At 41.0% G+C, this 26,096-nt stretch overlaps 1 protein-coding gene across 2 annotated transcripts in view; it reads left to right on the forward strand.

Moving 5' to 3' along the window:
- Positions 1-26,096, forward strand: part of LOC120316229 (kin of IRRE-like protein 3) — a 474,406-nt gene that overhangs the window by 384,643 nt on the left and 63,667 nt on the right. For both annotated transcript variants that reach the window (XM_039361571.1, XM_039361570.1), the window contains 2 exons: positions 4,261-4,410; positions 7,610-7,759. In XM_039361571.1, the coding sequence (XP_039217505.1) occupies positions 4,261-4,410; positions 7,610-7,759 (300 nt within the window). The remainder of the gene's footprint in view (positions 1-4,260; positions 4,411-7,609; positions 7,760-26,096) is intronic.

The following is a 26,096-nucleotide window of genomic DNA, read 5'->3' on the forward strand; positions in this document are numbered from 1 at the left end:
GCCATGTGGAGCTAAGACTGAATGCGTTTCAGCATAGATGGCCACCACAAAATTGTACATTGGCTCCCGGCCAGCCTGGGCCAGGGCCAAAGCAGCGGGGGCCGTTCCCTCACTGTTTCCAGGATGGCTTCACGGGCCACATGAAACCATTTCACGGGCCGCATCCAGCCCCTGGGCCTTGTGTTTAACATGTCTGATCTAGTCAGAGCTGAAGCAGCTTCTTGGATGAGAAGCAAAACATCTTCAAAAAAAAAAAAAAAAACCCAAGAAAGTCCACTTGCCTCCTGAAAAAGCACCTTTAGCAGTGGTGGGATTCAGCCAGTTTGCACCAGTTTGGTAGAACTGGTAGCTAATTTTTTGTTGCCCAGGCCCAGAATGGACTTCCGGAAGCGGCATCCTCAGGGAGAACCGGTTGTTCACATATTTGAATCCTACCACAGACCTTTGGGTTAAGCTGCAGTGATGAATTACTTTTCCTGGCAACTTTATTCCACAATAGACTCCACTATGCAGTAATAAGGACCGTAGCCCACACTCGAGAGACAATATTAGATGGCAAGGGGTGGTTCATTTTATGATAATTGAGCAGTTTTCAAATTCATCTAGGGGTACAAAGGGAGATTGTCAAGTTGTTTAATGAGCCTCTTAGCAAATCCCTCATGCACATTATCCCAGCTGCAACAATGTATATGAGTCTGCACATAGAAAAATATCCTCTCCCCCCCCCCCAGTGATGCCATCCCACAGGGCAAGGCCTCATTAGTCTGTTGAAATCATAACCGATGCCAACTGAGCTTGCTCAAAGGATCCATTTTGTTTGCTTTTACATTTGGGACTTATAAATGTAGCCTCTCCCCCTTGCCTTCTGCTGCATGGCTCTTCCTCAAAGAGGACTAGACTCATGCTGAGCTTTTATTTGTTCAATGGAAACTTATTTAGGAACAGGACTTATATCCTGTGAAGGTTTCACTTTTAAGCTGAAAATTGTACCTTCCCCCAACACTTTCCCTTAATTCAAAATTCAGTTAAGGGGATTTAAAGATAAACCTTTAATGCCTTAATAGAATCATAATCTGCTTTTATGTCAGTTCTAAAACTGCGTTGAGGGGCCACAGCTCTCGGAAAAGCATAGAGTTTGAGTTATGCACATTTATTCATGATAATTAGACATCACTTGAGTTTGGGAGGAAGGCTGCAGTGACTATTTTACACAAAGGATCAAAAACAACCAATTCTGAAAATACTAATACTTCCAAGTTCACTGAGAAGGTTGAATTTTGTGGACTCCGTTAACCTAATCAATTGTTGTGGTTTTATGGTCTGGATTTTTATAATTGGGAACAATTCTTCTGCACTCCGTGCATTGAATTTTTGAAGCTGTTCAATGTCTGCAAGTTTCTTTTAGATGTAAAGATCAGAACATGGTCAGTCCAGGACATGTTTTGTTTGTGAGGAAAAGCTGGAATGTTTGGGCAGATGTTTAATGGTAAATGTGGAAATTCCTCTCCCTCATTACGATGCTGTGTGCATGAGTGTGTGTACACAATCAGAGAGAGATCCTACAAAAGCACAGTGTATCATTTTCAACATGTTATAGCACCAGCATGGCAGCAATCCTAAGCTTTCTTTGCCATCAAGATCACTTTTGGCTGCATCTAGTATCTAACTGAAAAGCATTCTGAGTTTTAATAAAGGATTTTTATCCATGTGGAATGCAACTCTCAGCTTTTAATTAGAAATGTAAACAGCCTGGTATACTAGAGATGCTTTTTTTCAAGTGCTTTTAATGAAAGAAAAGGCAACATTTAGTCTCTGCTTATCATTCACGGCAAGTAGTTATTGTGGTGCTTTGGAACATGATGTCCCTTCTCTTCTACATCACTGCTGGTGATGCAGTTTACTTTAGAGGGCGAAGTGGCTAATTGGGAGACATGATGGAGGCTCACAAAAGAATCTATAGCATAAAGAAAGTGATCCTCTGATCCTTTCATACTATGTGTCTCGGTCACCCAAAGAGCAGTTTGGTGGGAGATTCCAGATAGCGATTCCTCTATTGATCAATAGTTAATAATCAATAATAATAATTCAGAGGTTTCATAAGCACTAAACATAAGATGCTGGAACTAAAATGAAGAACATTCTCCCTTTCTTACCGTCTTTGCTTTTGGAAGCATCATGGGAGTGGGAGATTTCTATGCAGGAAGCAAAATGAAGGGCTAGGTAGCTCTATCCCTAGCAAGAGGCTTCCTCTATGGCAGTGGTTCTCAACCTTTTTAATGCCATGACCCCCAACCGGTCGTAAGTCAAGGACTAAACCGGTCGTAAGTCGAGGACTAAACCAGTCGTAAGTTGAGGACTAAACCAATCATAAGTCAAGGACTACCCAACCGGTCATAAGTCGAGGACTTTCTCTGCCCGGGAGCGCTGCACCTGCGTGGTGCCGCCCCCTGCGCCGGCCGAGACGTAGCTGGCAAGCAGCAGAGATGGAGCAGGCCGACCACCAGCTGGGCCACCAGCTGGCCCAGCCCAAGGGAGGTAAGGCACCCGCCAGAGAAGGGGAAAAAAATGGCGGACAGCCTTGCTTGGCGACCCCCGTGAAATGGTCGATCGACCCCAAATGGGGTCCCGACCCATAAATTGAGAACCGCTGCTCTATGGTATGAGACACCACCTCATGGAATATCCAGTAGAAGAGACTATTTGTAGCTCAAGGTTGAACTGTGGGGTCCTTGGTGCTCTTTGAGCTTGGTTGTTTTCTTCCCCATGTTTCACCAGTAACCGTGCTGGTGATATTACCTAGTTGCATAATGAAACGTCTGCAAGAAAACAACCCCACTCAGAAAGCACCAAGGTCCTCATGGGATATCTAAGTAACTCAAGAAGTATTTGAAATTAGAATTCACAGATATATTACAAGTGGAAGTGGAAACAGAGTCTTATGAGCAAAGGCTGAGGAAACTGGGTCTATTCAAGTCCAAGAAGCACACACTGTGATATCCCAGCCAAAAAAAAAGTTCCTTAATGCCCCAGACTGTTGGGCCTGAAATGATAGCCTTAACTCATGGGAAGGTAATGCTACTTGAATGTTAGAAGGGGGAGAATCTTCCTTAAAGTAAGAAAAGTTAAATAGAGAAGCCAATTATCTTGAGAAATGGTAAACTCCTGAAAGTAAATTACACACACACAAACACACACACACATTTCTCTGGATTCATTCTTGGCTAAAAATGTCTCCATTTTTTCCATTGCCTGAGAGAGAGAGGGGAGTTTCAAAAAAAGACAAAAGTCGCTCGTTATTCTTAGGCCAGCGGAAGGCAGCTCATCCCTGTGTTGCCTAGACAACAAGGGGATGCTTATATACCATTCATCTCTTCAAGCCTTGCTGCAGCCTGTGAGGGAACAGCAGGACAAATCACCTGGTTGTCTAGGCAACCAGGCGATATTCCGTGTCTTCCGGGCTTTATGATGTGACTCAGATCTCTGATGGTAGGGTTTGCAAAGAGCCACAAAAGCTTATTGCATTCCACAGCTTGTCATTCCGTGACCTACAAGCCATATTTCCATTTTACTCATTTTGTTTGTAGGAATAGTTAATATTTCACAGGGTTCATATTTTAGAAGGAATGGACCATTTTAGCACTTCCTGGATCTCCCTTCCGTAATATGTCGTCTTCCACACAGAGTAGAAATTCTTTAAATCTATGCTGTTTTATGACTGCAATAAAGAGGGGTTGGATTTGATTCTGTAAATTGTGTATGATATACATTGAAGGTGCCGATTTAAGAGACACTTTTCTGGATTTATAGTGGATCGGAACTCTTTGTATTGGACTGGAAAAAATTTCTTCCAGCATCTGTTTTTATCCAATCCACATAACCTGTTTTTTCTTTCTTTGAGAAACTTATGAAAATGCTTCACACAGGTCCTGTTTATCTTGAAAAGGACATCCCAGTGTGTATTGACCCTAAAGAACAGTTTTCACAGCCCAAAAGATGTGCTTGGATGTGCTTTTGAGCTGAGGCTAGGATCACAACATTTAGAGACATGTGAAAACAAATTAAAAAGCAAAACCCGACTTGCCAGCACCATTAATTCAATGTGTAGTATGGAAACTTTGAAAGCTAAGTAATTGCATGATCTTCAAAGATCTTATTCTGCTTTTCAGGTGTGAGAAGATTCATCCCATTAGTGTTTCAAGCATTTAGTGCTCCCAGATTCAGCATTCAAACACTCACTCTGCTTCTTACCTCTTTCTACAGGTTCAGCATCTTCTTTTACACAGCAACCTCAGGACCAAGTAGTAATTGCTGGACAGCCCGTGACCCTCCTGTGTGCTATTCCCGAATATAACGGAATTGTGCTATGGATTAAAGATGGACTTGCTCTTGGAGTAGGAAGGGATCTCTCCAGTAAGAATATTTTTTTTAAAAAAAAAAATTGTATTTATTTATTAAATGTACATGTCACCTATCTCTCTGTCAAGCACCTCTTATCTGGTTTGTTAAATATTTTTACTTTGCATTTGGTCAGATCAATCCTTACCCACCCGGGAGGGCTCCTATTAGATGCTAAACAAGAACAACATGGTAAACATCCAACGTACGCAATGCACACACACACACACATCTCTTCTCACCATAAAGCAAACACCTTTCCCAGGTTTTATTTTTACCCATACGTTTAGCAACCACAAGCTGAGAAATAGTCATGCTTTTTGTGGGTGGGTATGTGTGCCTTCAAGGCCTACATGTGTGCCTTCAAGAGCCCTGGTGGCGCAGTGGTTAGAATGCAGAACTGCAGGCTAACTCACTGCTCACTCCAGGAGTTCAATTCTGACCAGCTCAAAGTTGACTCAGCCTTCCATCCTTCCAAGGTTGGTAAAATGAGGACCCAGATTGTTGTGGGCAATAGGCTGACTCTATAAACTGCTTAGAGAAGGCTGTAAAGCACTATGAAGTGGTATATAAGTCTAAGTCTAAACGCTACATGGATAATTCCCTGCACTGCCTTTTCCTTAGGGCTGAGAGGAAGTGACCAGCCCAAGATTATCCAGCTGGCTTTTGTGCGTAGGGCAGGACTAGAAACCCAGTTTCCCCATTTTGGGCCCAGTGCTTTATCTACTAGACCAAACTGTCTCTCATTGGTTAAGACCAGGCTATTTTGGTTCTTCCCTGATTTTCAAACATTTGTGTTTATGGAAGTGCTTAGGTGCACTGAGAACCAGTTTGATCTAGTGGCTAAGGCACCAAGCTAGGAAGCAGGAGACCTGGAGTTCTGGACCCACCTCTGCCATGAAGGCCAACTGGGTGACTTTGAGTCAATCACCAGGAGCCTGTGAGTTCTACTCCTGCCATAGGCATCAATGCCGGTTGGCCAGCTGCTCTTTCGCTGCCCAACTCACCTCACAAAGTTGTTGTTTTGGGGAAAATCGGAAGAGGAAGGAATATTATATGTATATTCACTGCCTTTACATTTTAAAGTAATAAAGATGGGATTAAAAAAAAATTAAGCCCTACCTTACTTCTTTTGTTTTCCACTGCAGAAATCCTATCTCCTGGTCTCAGAAAGCACTAAAAGAAGGATGTTATGGCTGACCATCCTTGCTTTGAATACCCCGTGCAATTTTTAATTTTGTTATGAGCCACCTAAGTCCTTGAGGGACTAGAGAACCCTTTTATACTTGTGTAATACTTACACAAGTTTAATCAATAATTATAACTTATCCATCAGATTTATATCCTACCACAAACATAAGCAGACCCTTGCTTTTGTTTGTGATAAGAATCAGACTTTGAACAAGTGGGTGCCTCCCAGTTATAAACATTCCAGTGTACAGCATGCTTATAAACAGAGGCTTGAGAGTTTGCTGTAAAATGGGAATCCTGCTCCAGGCTTCAGAGCAATGATGTGATAGCCCTTTTCTCTTAACATACCTAAGGGCGTGATCTATGCATTCAAGAGGGACTGAATCAGCTTCAGGGCATTACAGAAGCCAAGTTCTGTTCAATTTATTTTATTTTATTTTGCTGAGTTAGCTTATTAAAAAAAAAATGTTCCTGTTCTCCTTACTAAGGTTCCTTGCCTGCCAGATTTAAGTAATCAACCACCTTCTCTCATATCCCCCTTGCTGGTGGAAGCTGCACAGTGCATATTGTTAATATTTCTGAAACAGTCTGTTCTCTGCCTGCCCAAATTTGAGGAGATCTTAAAATGAGTAACAAGAGCTAATGTGGTTGACATCTCATTCTGAACAAATCTGAGCAATTAACTTTCTTGGGTCGGATTTAGCAAGCTGGGGTTCTGCCTGCTTGCGGAATTCCAGCTCAGCTAGTAATCTAATTAACTAAATACAAACAAACTCTTAATTTGTTTTTCTCACGTTTCATGAGAACAAATCTTGATGTCGATAGCTTGGAAAACAAAAAAGGTTAATGCCAAGCTACCTCTGTCTTGCAGCTCATTAACAATATAACTTGAGAAGAAGTGAAATTAGGGGAGGTCTCTGAACCTTCCATCCTTTAGAAAACTGGGAAGACAAAGTTAAAAATGTCCACTGCCCCATCAAGATCCTGCTAAACCTCTGCTGTCAAAAGCACTTAATAGTGTCCTCTTGTTAATGCCCATATAAGACCAATATTTGGTAAACAAAGAAGCTCTTAAATAAAAATAACCTTCATTAAAAGATGCTGGGATGAGGACAAAGTTTCCACACAACAAACACAGTTTGAATAAAGTCCTTGGGGTACTTTGTGAAACGAAAGGCTGTATGGTCCACATTCTTTTAAAGAGGGATTCGCATCAGTATGCTGAAGTGTGAAGTGACACACAAGTGATGGTTTTCTATGGCTTAAGCTACCCCAATTATAAATTGTGGTGCATAACATTCTCTTCCTGACATTAGAGAGATCCTCTTTTTAAGAGTTCTCTTTTAGTTAAAGCAAAGCAAAACTAAACAAAACAACAATGGCCACTCAGTGGAGGCAAGAAAGTGGGAGAAGAGAGTTGAAAAATGATTTCTAAAAAGGTGAATTCGTGCAGTGGATGAGGGTTTTTCTTCTTTGTCACCATTTGTCTTTCCTTTGAAAGAATGCGTAGCTTTTGAAACAATCCTGTTGAGTAGGTTTTAAAAAATAGTTGAACTTATTTATTAGGCGCTAAGTTTCCTTCAGATTGCCTTCAAAACATTATTTTGGTTGATCAGTAGCACCAAATGACTTTCTTTCCTTCTTTTCCTTCCTTGTGCTCCAGTTTGGAGGATTCCCCAATTTATTTTTGAGAAAATCTTCAAAGGTTTTGTGAAAATCTTCAAAAGAAGAAGGATGGGGATGGGGTTTAATGCTCTGGAAGAGTGGATGGGTTTGGAGAGCCTTGAAGTGAAGATTTAGAAAAAGAATACGAAGATGTGATCCAACTTTTTTTAATGGTCCTTATGTCATTCTTCTTAAAGAAAAGAAAAAAACTCAGCATCTGAAAAAGTCATGACATGAACAGTCCTGTCTGGTGAACCTTGTGTTCTTCCAGACTTCTTCTTGATGAGAGGGGGAAAAAAAATCAATGTACACTTGCTACTTATTTGCTCTAACTCCGGTTCCATTATGTGCCCCACAGGTTATCCACGTTATTTGGTTGTGGGAGATCACCTCTCAGGGGAGCATCATCTGAAGATCCTGAGAGCAGATCTCCAAGATGATGCGGTATACGAGTGCCAGGCCATTCAAGCAGCCATTCGTTCCAGACCAGCCCGGCTGACTGTTCTTGGTAGGGATGTCATTTTTCTTGGAAAATGATGGGATTTATTTCTTCCCCGAGTGGGAAAGAAATGAAATGTCTTTTGAAACACAGAACACAGGTTGGCATTACGCGATACGAATTGCCTGGCTTATTTCAAATGAATTGTCTGAAGGCGATTCGGGGGGGGCGGGGGGAGGTCAACATTCTAGAGAGAAAGGTAGGTAAAAATGGCTGTCCTGTGATATATTTCCTCCTCCTTCTCCTTAATGGCAGTGCCAGGCACAGCTGTAGTCAGAGATGGGGGTGAAGAGATAATGAGGCCTTGTCACAGTATAGATAAGGATGTGCGAATATTAAGGGAAGGAATGCAGAAATGATTGTGTAAAGACATATAACATTCCTAAGGCCTACAAATATTGATAGAACTGGCAAAACAGCTACAGTGAAGGAACTCCCATCTTTGAAGCAGAAATGGGCTATTAGGACCCCCAAATCTGCATCCAACTTTCGAGACCCACTTTCTTTGTCACTCTTCGACCATAATCGCTGAAAATTCAAGTTGCCTTCTTCTGTCCCTTTATGGCATCAAACCGGTGGAAATTTTAACTGCAAACATTGGCTTCCCATAGCAGAAAGGATCAAAGAAAGAGTTAAAACCTCTTCCGCTAAACCTAGTACAAAAAACAAACAAACAAATAAAAATCCCATCCCTTTCTGTTTGCATCACCCTCCTACCCATTGTAAATGCCAGGTTGCTACCCAAATTTAAGTGGGGCACATAGGGTAGTTGCTAAAAGGTTACCCTGCTGTAGGCAGCTATTTTCTCTAGTGCATTGAGAGAGGAAGACAGGAGGAAAACTCGTAAACACCTCTCTTGCTGAACATGTGGAATTTAAATATATTGAAATTCCTCTTTTGTTGAAGGTCAGAGTTGGATATGTCTCAAATTAAAAACTAAAAATACTGAATATAGTGCTTCACCCAAATCATTCCTTATTTACATGACAATGGCTCTTGAACAATGCCCTTTGTATTCCTTTACTTTTAGTCTTTCAGTACCAAACCACCACCTCATTCCTACAGTATCTTGGAAGAGGCAAATAATAATAATAAAAAAAAACCCTAAGGAAAAAAAACCCTTGATTAAGAAGTATCAGTTTGCCTGATTTTGATTTATAACAAATCCTGATGATTCTGAATGAGTAACTGGCAAGCACAAGATTTATGTACACAAACCCAGATGAAAAGTATACATCTAGAATAACTCCCTGCAGCTACTAAAAGCTGAGATGTTATTATGATTGAAAAGTGTTTATCAGTGGAGTCTGTATGAAAGAGAGAATGGGAACTAATGTTCATTCATTATCATCCCTATGAGTGGCATCTTCTATATCACAAAGGTATGGAGGGGGCTTACCAATAAATTGGAAAGAAAAGAATTGTGTGCAGTGTAGACAATGTGTATCCTGGGGAAATTATCCTGTGAGAGTTTTTATGATTTGATTGCATGTAGTTTGTGTTCTCTGTTTATTATTATTCTGGTTGGATGAAGATCTCCATTGGCACCTCCTAGCAAGTAAATCCTTCTCTCCTTTTATTAATTAAATCTTCCTCTGGGTTTTGTTCTCCTTAGCTGCCAGACTAGTCAAAGTCAAGGCATTTCTGTTGGAAATAGATTGTGGTTGTGGGAGGGGATTGGTTGGCTTGCTTGATTAGCTGTTGATGACAGAAAGCAATGAGGATATTGCACTTCCCGTGTTTTACTCCATTACAGTGAGTATGGAGGACTGGCAGTAAGATTTTTTTCCCCAGGAAGAAAGCTGTTCATGCAAGCAATTTAATAGTAATTACTTTCTCCTCTCTTCAGGATTATAGCTAGAATCTCTCCTATCCAGCAAATTAATTCACGTGAAGAAAGGCTTTGCATGAATCTTGCTATATTACATGTTGTTTCTATGTCTTGGAACTTCTATACGTGGACTTTACCTTCCCTTTGTAAGATGAGACAGGCTATGTTTTGCAACTGTGTGTAATTCTCCTATGTATCCAGCACCATTTCTGTGCCTATCGAAATGCTACATCTTAAAGTTGAAGCTCAACCCAAACTCCCGCTTTGGATTCAGAACTCCTCTTTTGCTAGAACTGGTTGAGGCTTCTGCTTGATATTTACTGGCTCATTACCTGACTGTTGGGTCATGATTGTAGCACTCTATTATGCTGGAAGTTCATAATTTGGTCTCTTCATTATCCCTGCTGCTTGGCACTCACTCTGTCTGCAAGCCCACGCTGCTATGCTATTCAAGACTACATCTGAAGTTCTGCAAGGGACTGATTAGTTAACCTAGAATATCATAAAGGGAGAAGAATGTGAATGGCCAGGACAGGCCCTCTTAAAGGTACAAGCAACGTTCTGACTATCAAATAATAAAAGCCTGCAGAATAGAGACGCAAATTTCTAAAAAAGTGGGGTATTGAAGAGGTTTGAAAAAGTGCTTTGGAGATCTCAGGTGAACTGCAAATCTTTAGTCAAGCACACTTACTTTGAAGGACGCCCCATGGAATTCTACAGGTTTCATGCCCAAATAGATCAGATTGGACTATATTAATCATTAGCCAGTGATATGATGAACTGAGCTCAGAAGGAAATGCATTTTCCAGTACTGAAGTTCGATGGTGGGAAGACGAGGGGATAGATGGGGAACTCATCAAATTTGCGGATGACACCAAGCTGGCAGGAATAGCCAACACTCCAGAAGACAGGCTTAAGATACAGGAGGACCTGGACAGACTTGAACACTGGACGCTATCTAACAAAATGAAATTCAATGGTGAAAAAAGTAAGGTTCTACATTTAGGCAAGAAAAACCAAATGTACAGGTACAGTATAGGGGGTATCTTGCTCAATAGTAGTAACTGTGAGAAGGACCTCAGAGTCCTAGTGGACAATCACTTAAATATGAGCCAGCAGTGTGCTGCAGCTGCCAAAAAAGCCAACACAGTGCTGGGCTGCATTAACAGAGGGATAGAATCAAGATCACGTGAAGTATTAATACCACTTTACAATGCCTTAGTAAGGCCACACTTGGAATACTGCATCTAGTTTTGGTCACCACGATGTAAAAAAGATGCTGAGACTCTAGAAAGAGTATAGAGAAGAGCAACAAAGATGATTAGGGGACTGGAGGCTAAAACATATAAGGAACGGTTGCTGGAATTGGGTATGTCTAGTTAAACGAAAAGAAGGACAAGGGGGGACATGATAGCAGTGTTCCAATATCTCAGGGGCTGTCACAAAGAAGAGGGAGTCAAACTATTCTCCAAGGTGCCTGAGGGCAGGACAAGACGCAACGGATGGAAACTGATCAAGGAGAGAAGCAACCTAGAACTAAGGAGAAACTTCCTGACAGTTAGAACAATTAACCAGTGGAACAACCTGCCTCCAGAAGCGGTGAATGCTCCAACACTGGAAGTTTTTAAGAAGAGACTGGACAGCCATTTGTCCGAAATGGTGTAGGGTTTCCTGCCTGAGCAGGGGGTTGGACTCGATGACCCCCAAGGTCCCTTCCAACTTTATTATTATTATTATTATTATTATTATTATTATTATTATTATTATTATTATTATTATTATTATTATTATTGATCATCGCACAGTCAGCCAGATGTTCAGACTGGATTTGGCATTTTGTCTACCTATCGAGTCCTTACCCAGGACCTGGGATAGGCAGATGTGGATGTTTGATGGTATTACAGATATCGTTGCAGAAGGAAGCAGTTCCTAGTAAGGCTGCCTTTTGCAATTGACTAATAGCGAATTTGTCAATGCCAATGGTGTTCTAGTGGTGCCCCATTTGTTTTGGGATTGCACCCAAGGCAACTATGACTATTGGTACTACCCTTGCTTGCCTTTGCCACAGTCTTTCTATTTCTATTTTTAAGTCTTTGTATTTTGTTATCTTCTCCAGTTCTTTCTCATCTATTCTGCTTCTCCAGGCACTGCCACGTCCACTTTCCAGACTTTTTTGTCTTTCTTATCGACAGTTGTTAAGTCTGGGACTGAATTTGCCCTGATAAACACTACAGCACAGTGTTAACAGAAGAGCCCAGCAGATGCTCTCCTAACAACAAATTGTTCTGTAGGTCCTCCTCTTTGCAACTTTGCTGAGACCCAATGATTTGGAAGCAAAATGTCCATCAGAATATCTCAGCATTAAAGAAATTATGAGTAGTGTATACCTTTCCTCCACCTCTTCTATCCCATTTTTTTTTAAAAAAAATGGCAATTGAAATTAAACTTAGAGATAATTAGAGTGACATTTCCATTTTTTTTAAAAAAAATCCTGTTTTTGAAGAAGAAACATCCATGACATGTAACAGAAAGGAAAAATCACATGTCTAGGAACAGTGAAATTATAAAGGCAGTATCATGCATCTTTTCCTACAGTATAAAAATTAGTCCTTCTTAAACCAAACGAGGCTTAAATTACTAATAACCGATCACTGTGGTCAACAATAAGGGATTTCAGTCTGATCTAGGCAAAAAAAGAATCCTTACTTAGTTTGGGAATCACTCATGACAGCTGCAAATATTTGTATGTTACAGTAAAGCAGGGGTGTCAAACTCAATTTCATTGAGGGCCGCATCAACATTGCGGTTGTCCTCAGGGGGGCTGGGTAGGTGTGGCCAGGGTGGGCACGGCCTACTCGGAAATTTCAATGCTTTCCTCATTTATAATCTAGAACCAAGATCTGTATTTCTGCAAACAAAGGGGTGTGGTTAATACACAACACCAAACAATAACATTTGAGAACCAGCTGGCAAAATATTTTTACGTTCTTTTTGATAGGAAATAAATAAGGGAAGAGGTAAGACCGTCCAAAAGCAGCAAAGAACCAGCAGACCTTGACCTATTTCAGCATATTCCATTCCACCCTTTCTGTTTTCTTTTCTTCCATTTCTGAGAGTTCTTACCAAGCTCTAAATTTTAATCCCTATTGAGATTCTTTCAAATATCCTCCCCCCCATTTTTTTCAATGCTGAACAGCTTTAATTCATTGGCAAATGAAGCTGCATCTTTTTCCAAAGCAAGCATTTGGTGGGGGAGAGAGGCTGTTCATGTTATTACTACCCTCTGGTTTTCAAAATATGGAAATATGGGGTGAATTTTTCATCATTGACATCAATTCCTGACACAGATCTGTAAGAGAATAAAATCACAGTTCACTACTAATACGCAGAATTCTGCATGAATTGTCATCTTTGTTGCCTCTGTTCAGAAAACCAGGATAGAAACATGAATTCGTTTTCATTATTGATCCATCCTGTTAGCTTTTCGTTCCACCTTTTCTTCTTGTTTTTCTTCTCCATGAGCCAAGGGGCATACAGTAGTAAAGAGCTTATAAAAAAGAAAGAAAGAAAGAAAGAAAGAAAGAAAGAAAGAAAGAAAGAAAGAAAGAAAGAAAGAAAGAAAGAAAGAAAGAAAGAAAGAAAGCTGAGGAGCAGTGCAGAAATGTTTACAATGTATTAAGAGCAAATATGTTGTCTCAGATAATCAAATGAAAGCCACCCTGGAGTATATTCCTGCTAGAGTTTCCTGAAGAACTACACGACAGCATGTCTTGCATGTCACCAGGTGGGACACTCCAAGGGACTGACTGACTGCCTGGGCTTGTCCAAAGTGAGAGCCATTAACACTGTCACAGGAACCTGGTGGAGCAAGATGAAAAAAGGATAATGGAACTTTGGTGGGGGAAACAAATAGCAATGACACAAGTGCTGGAGGCAGGGAAATTTGGAGGAAACAGAGATGCTGGAATCAGCAAGAAGAAAATTGCCTGTTTCCTGCTGGTTGTGGTGACACCAATGCTTGGATGCCGTGCAGGGATTGATAATGAGACCAACCATCCCCTCCAGAGCCTGTGATGCTTCTTTATTTACAGGGGTGATGGCTACATTTATAGAAGGCAGAGACACTGTTGTGGATGTTTCAAGGGGATGTCATTTGGTAAAACTATATCATGGCTGTTATAAAACTAGTAGGCCATACTAGCAAGCAGTTTCTCTGGATTCAAATCTCTGTCTCTATATCTTTGTTCGTTGTCTGTCTTTCTGTCTATCTGTCTGCTCTGTTGAGATAGCTGACCAAGGGGAAACATCAGCAAGCCATGCAATCTGCCCATTAGCAAGCTATTCTCTTGTATCAGTAGTCTAGAGTTTGACTTGCAATGCTTCATCCCAATGAGGGAGTTTCTGGCAAAGTTGCTCCACTAAGCCTCCAGAAACCTAGGGTGCTATATTGCTTGATGCAATGAACTGTGTTTCAAATGAGAAAAGGAGACAAGTGCTGCATTTAATTATATGGAGAGTTGGAAGTGAATGAGGGCAGAAAAATGCAAAGCAAAATGAATTGTCACAGTACTTTTCATTATACCTGTTTGACTGCAGAATAAGAGGATCAAAATATATGGACCCTCATTGTTGCCCTAATGGTGTATTTGTCTCAGATTAAAAAAAAAAACTTGATGGTTACAGTAATGTTCCAAAATGATCATAATCTTTTAAAATAGCATTTTAAAGCTGGATGGAACTCATCAGGTGAGACGAATGTGGAAATAAAAGCCAACCATGATATTTTCTTCTGATAGCCATTTTCTGTGAATTCTGTATATTTAGAAATAGGACTATCGACTGACATTTATTAGAACTGACCACGATTCACTCAAAGATAAGCCTTTTTAAGTTCAACTGATGGGATACTTAAGCATGTGCTTAAGCCTCTCTTGTAGAAATCAATGTGACTTAAAAATGCTTAGCTCATGGCTGTTCATCAGAAAAGCTCTGTGTGAAATAAAAAGTTCAAACAAACTTGAGAGAGAGAAAGTCTCTTTTAGTCAGTATTTGCAAACTTGGTAGGGAGTTTGTCAAATTCACTCCAAGAAGCTGAAGAAGCTTATTGGATAAGAATTGAAACATCTTCAAGGAAAAACTAAGAAAGTCCAGTTGCCTTTTGAAAAACACCTTTTGGGACAACCATGATCTGGAAGACTGAGAATCTCCATTGGCACCCTAACAATTGTTTTCATGTGTCTGAAGATATCTACTTAAAATTGGATGAAGTCAAGAGATGGGATTTATTCTTAGTTCCACCACTAAAAAAAACTAAAATTGCAAGAGATGTTGGGATACAACCATCATGTACAGCTTTATTGAAAGCCAAGCTTCAATAGCATACATCTATATCCTACAAGTGCCGCTTCCCTACTTTAACTTTGAGATGGGATGTCTCCAAAAACAAGAGTGTATGGAGTCCTATTCAGAGGCCTTTTAATTTATTTAGATCCCAAGACATGAATGCTTTGGCTAAGCCTTCCCCAGCCTACCAATGTCACTCCAATAACATTGATAACTGCAGGTACAGTATTTCTGCATTAATTGCAAACTTTGGCAACAACAAAGCTATGTTGATTCCTATATCATGTATGGTCCTGATGCAGCAGATTCCTTGCATCAATTGATATCACATATCCATATGCATGAAGGCTACATCACTGTTGAGCTTCTTAATCAATACAAGAGCATCTGCAGACAACATTAAAGAAGCAATGGAGGCAGAGGGTGGAGTGTTTAGGTTGAGTACTTCAGGTAAAGAGTGCCTGAATAATGTTTTTCTATGCATTGTTGAAAGAAGTTGAACATCTGTTGCACACTAAAGCTAACATTTTGGTATTTGCTTTCTCAACCACCAAATCATGTTGGAAACAATGAGAAAAGAGTTGAATAGTAATCTTCTTGTTTATTCTTATGGGTACTACTTTCTCCATAGACTAGACCAGCTGCCTTCCAATCATTTTTTTAAGCACTGCAATAAGGAAAACCAAACAATCCCTTAATGGATGTTTAAGGTTCACAAGGCTTCATGGAGGGAATTAAGTTTATTCTGAAATTAAAATATTCATGACAAAAAGTATCAGCACAAATTATTTATGAAACTGAAATTTTAGAGGTACAAGAAAAGTGGGAAGTGATGCAGTTAATGGAACTGGCCAAACCAAAGCTGAGCTGCCTTGAATCTCATTGCTTTCCTGAGTGGAAATTTAAGCAGATCCTTAACTCTCAGTCTGAAAAATAGATGGATTCATAAATGCTTAACTACGCCTGTCTACATGCTCAGTATTTTCAAAATGTTTAGGAGAAAGCCAATTTAAATTCAAATTAAATTGGTACTAAGTAGATATTTGAGGATTTTGAACATCTTATGCCATGTTTGGATTCAAGCCTTAGACATTCAGACAGAATTGATTAAAGTATTCCCAAAATGTTACAAATGTCCAGTAGGGCATGATCACAGAAGAAGACAAGATGGTGATGGAAGGGTCATCCTTTCCTTACAGTCATCCATTGACATTCAACAAAATTACAATGTTTGCAAAGAATAAAACTTGACAGTTATATGCATAAAAGCCTATACTTTCTTTACACATTTAAACAAATGGCACAGACTCTGAACACATCAGTGCTGTGTTCCTCACCATACATGTCTATTTTGACTGAACATTTATGATAATCAGACTTTTCAGCCTGTTTACAATTTCCACAGTCTGAACTAAATAAAACAAATTGCGATGATATAGCTATTTTAACGTCAGTGAAGATTGCTTCCTTTAATTTGCTAAAAACAAAACAAAAAAAGTGTCATTCCAAGTCAAACAAAGATTTATCGAGAAATGCTTTGTTGTTGCGTTGATGCATATTTCAGTGTCATAAGTGATGGCAAATCTTGTCTTTGTTAAAACAGTCTGCTATGGCTTAGGTTTTATTTTCAGCAAAGCAGTGTTTAAATTCCTCCCCTTTTCACCATACCAGGTAGGAGCCATATGTTCTAGATTCTCTTGCATCTGGTATTTAATTTTGTAGATTTCTAATATATGACAGAAAGAAAGAAAGAAAGAAAGAAAGAAAGAAAGAAAGAAAGAAAGAAAGAAAGAAAGAAAGAAAGAAAGAAAAAGAAAATTCTATGTGTCCTTTTTTGTGATGTGAGAGGCAGGTGGATTAAAACAAGAGCCAGCTATTTAGACATTTTTGTGTTGTGTGTGTATGAATAGTCCCCCTAACACAGAGAGGTCAGAACAAAGTAGTATGTGGCATCAGGACAAAAATAATTAAATGCAATCAAGTTTTAATGTCAGTGTAATTAATATTATATTATTTGCATGAGGTTAATATACACATTATTTAATAATTGCTCCCTTCTGCCATATATTTAAGAGCAGTGGTGAGTTTTTGAGATGTTCAAGGTATTGTAACTTTGGAGATGAGTACAGCCCTGGGATCGCAACTTATAAAATTCTGGATTATAAATGCATTGACTTGTTATATTGAAACTCACTCCTTAGCAAATATAGACACCTATGTGCTCCCTTTCTGCTCCATTCCTTGTATAGGAATCTGGAGGATTTCTCCATCCTGTTATTTTTATATAGAAAGTTATCCATGAAACACGCTTTTTGCCGCGGCTTGGAAAACACATACTGTAAATTAGCATGTGTTTATATGGCACAAATTATCACCTCGTTATTGTTGCACAAACAGTTCCCAAAGATGCTGCACAATACACACTTCCATCCATCTGCCATACTGAAGATCTTTCTTCCCAGTAAGCAATAAATGAACACACCCAACACCCATGCATCTATTGTCCACATCAATTGCTGAAAGTTGAACCATAATCTGTCTAACATAGCAATTTCCTTAGAAACATATTTGAACTTTGTTGTCCTATCCAACCCAATGCAAAGGTCAACTACTGTTTGCAGTTTGCTTTGTTTTTCTGTTTTTGCCCATTGATTGCCAACTAACTTTTTGAGGTCATTTGGGACTTGATGGTGTCAAATACATGTAAGGTATTTATTTGTTCATAAAACATTCCCCTGAGTTCCTAACTACAGTTGTTAAAAATTCCTGCATATATATGTAGTGAGAACTTGGGGGAACCAAGAATGGTGTGTGTGTGTGTCTGTGTGTGTGTATTGGGTCTGACTTTTGGTACACCTTGTATATACACATCTAGACACAAACAGAAACATTTAGGAATCCACAGCTGAGCAGGTAAATCAGAGGCCTCTTGCTATCTGACACTTTTTTTTTAATGCAAGAGCATGTTAATTTATGATCTGTTTAACTAAGTTGGAATATTAATTAAATAAAGCCCAAGCCTGATTACAACTTGGAGAGAGGGAGAGAAGGCAGAAGGGAAAGGAAAAAAAAAACAACCCAACAGCTTTCATACAAAACTGCTAAGCAAACACTTTGGTTGTAACCACTGGAGGTTTCCCTCAGGTCTTCCATCAAAGCGTGAAATTTGAGGGGGGGGGGGATAGAAGAGAGATAATATAGCCAACAGATGCACATTCTTAAAATATGCATCTGCCAGATGTGCCAGAGGGTTACCTTGCAGATCCTGCTACACTCAGGAGACAGTGAGTGAATTCCAAGCCCTGCCGGATAAGCTGTGGGTTGCAGACACATTAATTAGCGTTGAGTTTTCCGATCTCATATGCATTCAGGCAGATAGAAATTCTGTGCAGTTGCTTTGCCGTGAGGAAGAGAAGGGAAGTGGGAAAGGCGAGGAGACAGAGACAGAGGAGAAGAGAGGAAGGGAGGAGAAGAGGGATAGGAGAACGAGAAGAAGAAAAAGAAGGGAAGGGAGGAAGGAAGGAAGGGAAGGAAGGAAGGAAGGAGAAAAAGAAGAAGGAAAAAGGAGGAGGGGAGAAGGAGGGATAGAAGTAGAAAATGAAGTGAGGAAGGAAGGGAAAGAAGGAGAAGGACGAGAAAAAGAAGAAGGAAAAAGGAGGAGGAGGTGAGGGGAGGAGGGATAGAAGTAGAAGATGAAGTGAGGAAGGAAGGGAAAGAAGGAGAAGGAGGAAGAGAGAGGAGAGGAGGGATAGGAGAAGGAGAAGAAGAGGGGAGGGAGGGGAAGGAGAAGGAAAAGGAGGAGAAAGGAGGAGAGAAGAGATAGGAGAAGGGGAAGGGAGGGAAAGGAGAATGAGAAGGGAGGGGAGGAGGGATAGAAGAAGGAGAAGGAGAAGGGAGGGAAACTGCTTTAATTTTGATAATGTGACTCTCCAGAATGTCAAATGATGCTAGCTAGCTATGCCCTGTGCTTGATTGGTGAACGAAGCTGCATCTTTTTCCAAAATAAGCATTTGGTGCTCTCTGATTAATTAACAACCCCATAAAGATGGGGCAGATTTTTCATTATTGCCATCAATCCTTGATCCAGTTAACCATTTTAATATTGTCTCAGTGGAATCCATGCTTGGAAGTTCCTTTTTTCAGTTACTTTCAGAGTTCCTGCTGAAAAATTGTATAAAACTGATAGGAACGCTTCAGGCCTCCAGGTAAAGAGTGGGATCAGAAGCTTTTGACCCATAAGATAAATACGTTTTTTGACTGAATTTGTTGCGAGGTGATTTTTTTTATTGTTTGTTTTATTTCAATTTTGTACATCTTCTAGAAATCCAGAGAGCTCTGCCAGTTCTATGCAAGGAAATTCATTTTTCTTTTCCTTCTTTCCTTCCTTCCTTCCCTCCCTCCCTTTTTCCTTCCTTCCTTCCTTCCTTTCCTCCCTCCATCCCTCCCTTCCTTCCTTCCTTCCTTCCTTCCTTCCTTCCTTCCTTCCCTCCCTCCCTCCCTTCTTCCTTCCTTCCTTCCTTCCCTCCCTCCCTCCCTCCCTCCCTCCTTCCCTTCTTCCTTCCTTCCTTCCTTCCTTCCCTCCCTCCCTCCTTCCTTCTTCTTCCTTCCCTCCCTCCTTCCTTCCTTCCTTCCTCCCTCCCTCCCTCCCTCCCCTTCCTTCCTTCCCTCCCTCCCTTCCTTCCTTCTTCCTTCCCTCCTCCTTCCTTCCTTCCTTCCCTCCCTCCCTCCCTCCTCCCTCCCTCCCTCCCTTCCTTCCTTCCTTCCTTCCTTCCTTCCTTCCTTCCTTCCCTTCCTTCCCTTTCTGGAAGCCATAAAGAAAGACTATTCCCTTCAAGGCAATGAGATTGATTGATTCATCCCAAACATTTCATTGTGGTTATTTGAGGGCAATTTCCCTCTTGCTGGTTATGGCTGTTCCTAGAAAAAGGTTATCAGCCAAAGCCACCCACAAATAGAAAAGATTGATTTTTGGCAAGTCTCCTGTTATGTTTCAAAGTAGTGATGGTTGAAAAAAATATCCAGGGGAAATAAGGAGATTACTAGCAACCTACGGTCACTTACAGTAGCACTCAAAATATACAGGTCTCCACCTCAATAAGCCTTTGGATATACAGAACACTTACTTGTAGGGGTTCACTACTAACCTCTCAACTCAGAATTTTTCTGTGCAATTGACCTTCAGTGGTATATTTAAAATCACTAAAACGAATGACTTTTTAGGACATGGTGGTGATGTCCTTGACTTACGTCCACAATGGAGCCCAAAATTGATGTTGGTAAGCGAGACATTTGTTAAGTGATTCTGGGATACTGCAGCTGTCATAAATGTGAGTCAGTTGCCAACTGTCTGAGTTGTGATCACATGGCCAAGGGGGCAGTGGTGGGGTTCAGCCAGTTTGCACCACTTCGGCAGAACCAGTAGCTAATTTTTTGTTGCCCAGGCTCAGAATGGACTTCCAGAAGTGGCATCCACACAGAGAACCGGTTGTTCACATATTTGAATCCCCCCACTGCCAAGGGGATGCTATAATGGTCATAAATGTGAAAAATGATCTTAAGTAACTTTTTTCAGTGAAGCTGTACCTTTGAACAGTCATTAAATGAATTGTTATAAATTGAGAACTACCTGTAAATATCTTTCAGAGGGACAAATGGACAGAAATAAGATCATAAATACCAGTCACTTTAAAGATCCACCATAATTAAATGATTTTGTTGTGCAAAATTGGGACTATGCCCAGGTCACGTAATGGTTAGCCACAATCCTTGTGATGCACCAATGCCATTTTGGCATATATATATATATATATATATATATATATATATATATATATGTATCTATGAAATGCACAAATATTGTGGGCAAAAGTCTTGCTCACTGTTTTAAAGATAGGCCAAATGCTCCCATAATTTAACATCACAGCTTGGTTCTGAAATCTTTGGCAGGATTAAAATAGATATTCAATTTATTGTCACCCTCCTTGACCTGGTGATGGATTCCAGTGTTCTTACAAACTTTTAATCATCCATGCTTTAGAAATAAAAGAAAGATTTAAGAAGTTGCAGAGAGCTTCAGGAGAGATCTATAAAGGAAGGAAGGATTAGCTGTGCGGAGGGGCAAGAATTTACTCCAGAAATGTATGATTAATAATTGATACACAATTAGATTTTACATTTACCTTTTGCTGCTAGTTACTCTCCTTCTGCCTTCTCCTACTTCCCCAGGCATTTTTCCCCCTTAAAAAAAAAAGTGTTAACTCTGCCTTCCTCTAAGACCCATTAGGAATAAAGCTTTTCCTAAATCAACATGAATTATTTAATGGAACTGATTAAGTTGATTCAGACATGGAGCATCTATCTTTTAATTTGACATATAACTGAAAGCAGGAGAGGAGAAGCAAGGGAAGGATCCCTAGGTGGCCAAAGGGTTCGTGGAGATAGCAAAAAGAAGGCTGGAGGGGTAGAGAAGGAAAAAAAAGATAATACAGCCGAAGCATTTCATTTGAGCATCATTTCTGGAGGCTCAAAGCACCCTGTCATTATGTACTACTAGGTTACATGCATATACTAATTAGAGTATTATGAAATACAGTAACATGCAAACTCTGTAAGATTTTCTTTCTTGTTTTTATGGGTGTCTACATATGCATGAGTGCACAGCTTCAGAAAGTCTTAAAAAAAAATACTGGCAAATCTCTTCAACGTGCAAGTGATCCAGTGTGTTCTGGGATGCACTGGAGCTAAAATTACCATATCTGTTCTACTGAGATATAACAATATAGTAGAACAGGGGTCCCCAACCCCCCATCCGTGGACTAGCACCGGGCCACAGCATGCCGGAAACCGAGCCGCGCACACAAGCGACGCCCCATCCGCGGGATGCAGGCAGCACACAAAACCATGCCCCCTCCAGTCCATGGGAAAAATCTCCATGCAACTAGTCTCTGGTGCCCAAAAGTTGGGGGCCACTGTAGCAGAAGACAAAAAATAAAAAGATTTATCTGCTCTTTCTAAGAGCAGCTTTCTTGCCCTGCGTGTCATGGTTCCAACAGATGAAACTCTTCAAAAGAACCTCGAGGCATAGTTTACAAAGAATCTTTTATTCGAGTAGCATAATATTAGCACTGCATAATGGAAGCCAAAAACTGAATTCCCCTCCCCTGGGCACATAGTATCAAAGCACAATTCCCTCCTCCAATTTACAGTCATAAATCACATTCCCCAATTAGCTTGAAGCAAGGGCCTCCTCTCTAGCTCTCCAGCCCCCAATTCTTTATCATCTCTGATTTCAACAACCTTGATTCTCACCCTAGGTTCAGTGTTGTTATGTCTAGCTGGACTCTCATTCACATCCCCCCCCCCAGTATCATCTAACTCTAAAAGCAAATAGAAGAAAATGTCTACATTTCCATCTGTTGTCAATGCAAAAACATCTGATGTTAGCAGTGTTGACACTGCATTGGGGACACCCCTTCTGCTTCTCATTCAAATCGCGTTCTGGCCTCACATTCTGCTTTTCTTGGATCTACGTACTTTTGGGAGAGTGAGCCCCCCAGTACAGGTCGACCTCGAGCCCAAAATTTCTGTTTGCTAAGCGAGACAGTTGTTAATTTTGCCCCATTTTACAACCTTTCTTGCCACAGTTGTTAAGTGAATCACTGCAGTTGTTAAGTCTGTAACACAATTAAGTGAATCTGGCTTCCCCATTGTCAGAAGGTTCCAGAAGTTGGTCACATGACCCCGGGACACTGCGACCATAACAAATACAAGATAGGTGCCAAGCGTCCAAATTTTGATCTAGTGACCACAGGGACGCTGCTGCCATAGGTGTGAAAAGTGGTCATAAGTCACTTTTTCCAGTGCCGTTGTAACTTTGAACGGTCACTAAATGAACTGTTGGAAGTTGAGAAGTACTCATAATCAAAGGCAAGGGAATGTTCTCCACCTGAAATAAAGTTCTGAACTTCAGGTAGTCCTCAACTTACGACCTCAATGGGGGGCAAAATTTATGTTGCTGAGTGAGAAATGTGTAGAGCGTTACAACTTTTCTTGCCACCGTCACTAAGCGAATCGTTGCAGTTCTTCAGTTAGTAGCAGGGTTGTTAAGTGAATCTGGACTCCCCCTTGACTTTGCTTGCTAGAAGGTCGCAAAAGAGGATCACGTGACCCCGGGACACTGCAACCGTCGTAAATATGAGTCAGTTGCCCAGCGTCTGAATTTTGATCACGTGACCATGGGGATGGCACAATGGTCATAAGTGTGAAAAAGAGCCATACGTCACTGCTTTCAGTGTCATTGTAGCCTTGAAGGGTCGTTGAACTGAACTTTTGTAACTTGAAGATTCTCTGTACATAGTTCACAGTTTTCTTCAGCTGAAAAATCTCCGGTTAGCAGGAAGCCAGCAAGAAGTGCCACCTGCTGTCCAAATTGTGGATGGAGTCGGGCAAGGCAGACAGGCAGGGCAAATGTTCACTTGGTACAATAGCAAACTGGACTCTTTCAGCATTTATCTCTTGAGGGGGCGGATGATTTATCTGACTATTTGAACAGAAAGTCATTTGTTGCTGCTAAATCATTTAGCAGTCATTGTATTAACGTTAATCATGGTGAGGATTTGAGCTGCCTCTAGAGATAAGAGTGTGCTCTGCCCTTGGCTCTCCAAAGCCAAACTGCCTCAAGGAAAGCTTGCTAACCCCACAGCAGGCAGAAACATTTTGGAAGGAATAAAGCACCAGCCCTCTTGGAACATTAAGAAAATTGATGACCGCTTAGCTTCCATTTCATCTTCTGGTATCTGACCTTTTTCTCTTAAAGTTCTCGGTGATCTTGCTACCCAGAACTTATTAGGAATTGTACGCTTTCCTTTAGGTGATGTATTTTTATCCTGCTCTGTAACTAAACAAACAAAATTAGTTATAAGGCAATTCAGGACCGAGCAGAATAACAGAGTTGGAAGGGATTTTGGAGAGCTTCTAGACGGGAAACCGTATACCAGTGGTTCTCAACCTGTGGGTCGGGACCCCATTTGGGGTCAAACGACCATTTCACGGGGGTCACCAAACCATGCTGTCCGCCCTTTTTTTCCCTTTTCCCTAGCTGTCCTACTCCCTCTTATTGGTGGCCACACTCACTTGGGGGTCACCACAACATGGGGAACTGTATTATGGGGTCACGGCATTAGAAAGGTTGAGAACCACTGCCCTATACCATTTCAGACAAATCTCTTCTTAAAAATTCCTAGCCTTAGTTTTAAAATCTCTGTGATAATTCATAGAAGGAGATAAAAATGGGGAGGAGCCCTCATTCCTCTCCAAAATAGCAATAACAATGGCCTACCTTACAAGGTTGCTGAAAGACTGATGGGTCTTTTCTCTGTCCTGCTCCTTCTGCAACCTTTGTGCCGGCTCAGGAATTCTGGGAATTGACGTTCACACAACTTAAAATTGCCAGCATTGAGAAACACTGTTCTTACCATTGGAACAAGGACAATCCAAGCTTGTTTGACAACTCGCCATGGTGTTTCTTCTAAAGTTGCCTCTGCATGATCTACTGATATTCCAGCAGGCTGTTCTTTGGACAGCCTGACAGCCACTGTGGTTCGTGTGTTGCACTCTTACAGACACACTCCTACACACACCTCCCTTTCCTCCTGTAGAGAAGACAAGACAGATTGATTTACTTATAGCCCCATTAAGTGCCTTATAGCTGGGCACCTGCTGCAAGTTTGCAGTGCCTTATTTCATTTCTTCAGCAGCCCTTGGGCTTGCCAAATTATTGTCCAATTGCACTTTAAACAACATGTGTACAGCAAATAAGCCCCAAAGGAAGAAGGTGGGTGGGAATTGTAGAGCGTGGGCAGCCAAGGCAAGGGACTGGGGTGGGGGGGGGAAGAGAAGCAGGGGAAGAACTGAAGCAGAGCGAGGAGAAGGGTCATTTCTCAGCTCTGCCTGAATTCAATTCCTCTTAAGTCTCCGAACCTCCCTTCTCAAGGATGATTCTTTCCCTCTTTTATTTATGGCATGCCTGGTTTGAAGCCCAATGAGACGGTGAATAATATGGCATGTCCAATTGCCAGGAATATGTAGGAAGGCACTTTTGTGAAAAGCTCTGTAGGGATTTTCCCCAGCACTGAGCCAAAAAGAAGGCACTTTTACAGGCACCAGCTGGCCGTTCGGCTGCTTCTAATGATCCCCACGTGTGTTATCGCACACATGTGTGGCAAGAAAATATTTTGGCCTTAATTGGTGGCATGTGTCTACTGTTAACATTAACTGCATTGTATCCGGTGCTGAATGGGGCTAATCCAGGAGGCCAATGGACCCCTGGATGATTGCCATACCTGATGATTTTTCATTTTGAAAATATGTAGACATGACTTTAAAAGAAGAGCAAGGAGACTGGATTGCTCTGAGGCTCAGCTTTATTCCCTAACCCTTTGTTTTATTTCAGGCCCAGAGGCATTCCTGGGAATAAAGTTGAGCCTTGCTTTTTTCTTCCAAGGGCTGAGCGAGAATGACTGGCCCAAGGTCACCCAACTAGCATTCATGCCTAAGGCAGGATTAGAACTCACCGTCTCCTGGTGATTGGGCCGAAGTCTCTCACCAGCTTGCATGACTAATGCAGGGTTAGAACTTATAGTCTCCTGGTGATTGGCTCAAAGTTACCCAGTCAGCTTTCATGACTAATGCAAGACTAGAACTCGGTCTCTTGATGATTTGCCGAAAGTCATGCAGCTGACTTTCATGACTGTTGCAGGACTAGAACTTACAGTCTCCGGGTGATTGGACCAAAGTCATCCAGCCAGTTGGCCTTCATGCCTAGGGCGGGACTAGAACTTACAATCTCCTGGTTTCTAGGACAGAACCTCAACAGTACACCAAATTGGCTCTCTCTAATAATAGGGTTAGTTCTGAACAGGTTTGTCAGGAATACACAAGGGAGGATCCTTTAGGCATTCTCATGTTTTGCAGTGCAAGATCCACATTAAGATCCTTATTATCAAATGACAGGAAGGACAAATCTCTCCTTGCGATCTTAGATAGTCACTACCAAAATAAACAATACAGAGATAAGAGTGACATAGTTAAGCTGGGGTGGGGGAATAAGAAATCTGTCCACACTTTTATGCAAACATATCTAATCTTCACTTCCCAAACCAAGACACCAGCTGA

This window comes from Crotalus tigris, unplaced genomic scaffold (assembly GCF_016545835.1).
Source record: "Crotalus tigris isolate CLP2741 ecotype Arizona unplaced genomic scaffold, ASM1654583v1 scf7180000019302.1197242, whole genome shotgun sequence".
NCBI lineage: Eukaryota > Metazoa > Chordata > Lepidosauria > Squamata > Viperidae > Crotalus > Crotalus tigris.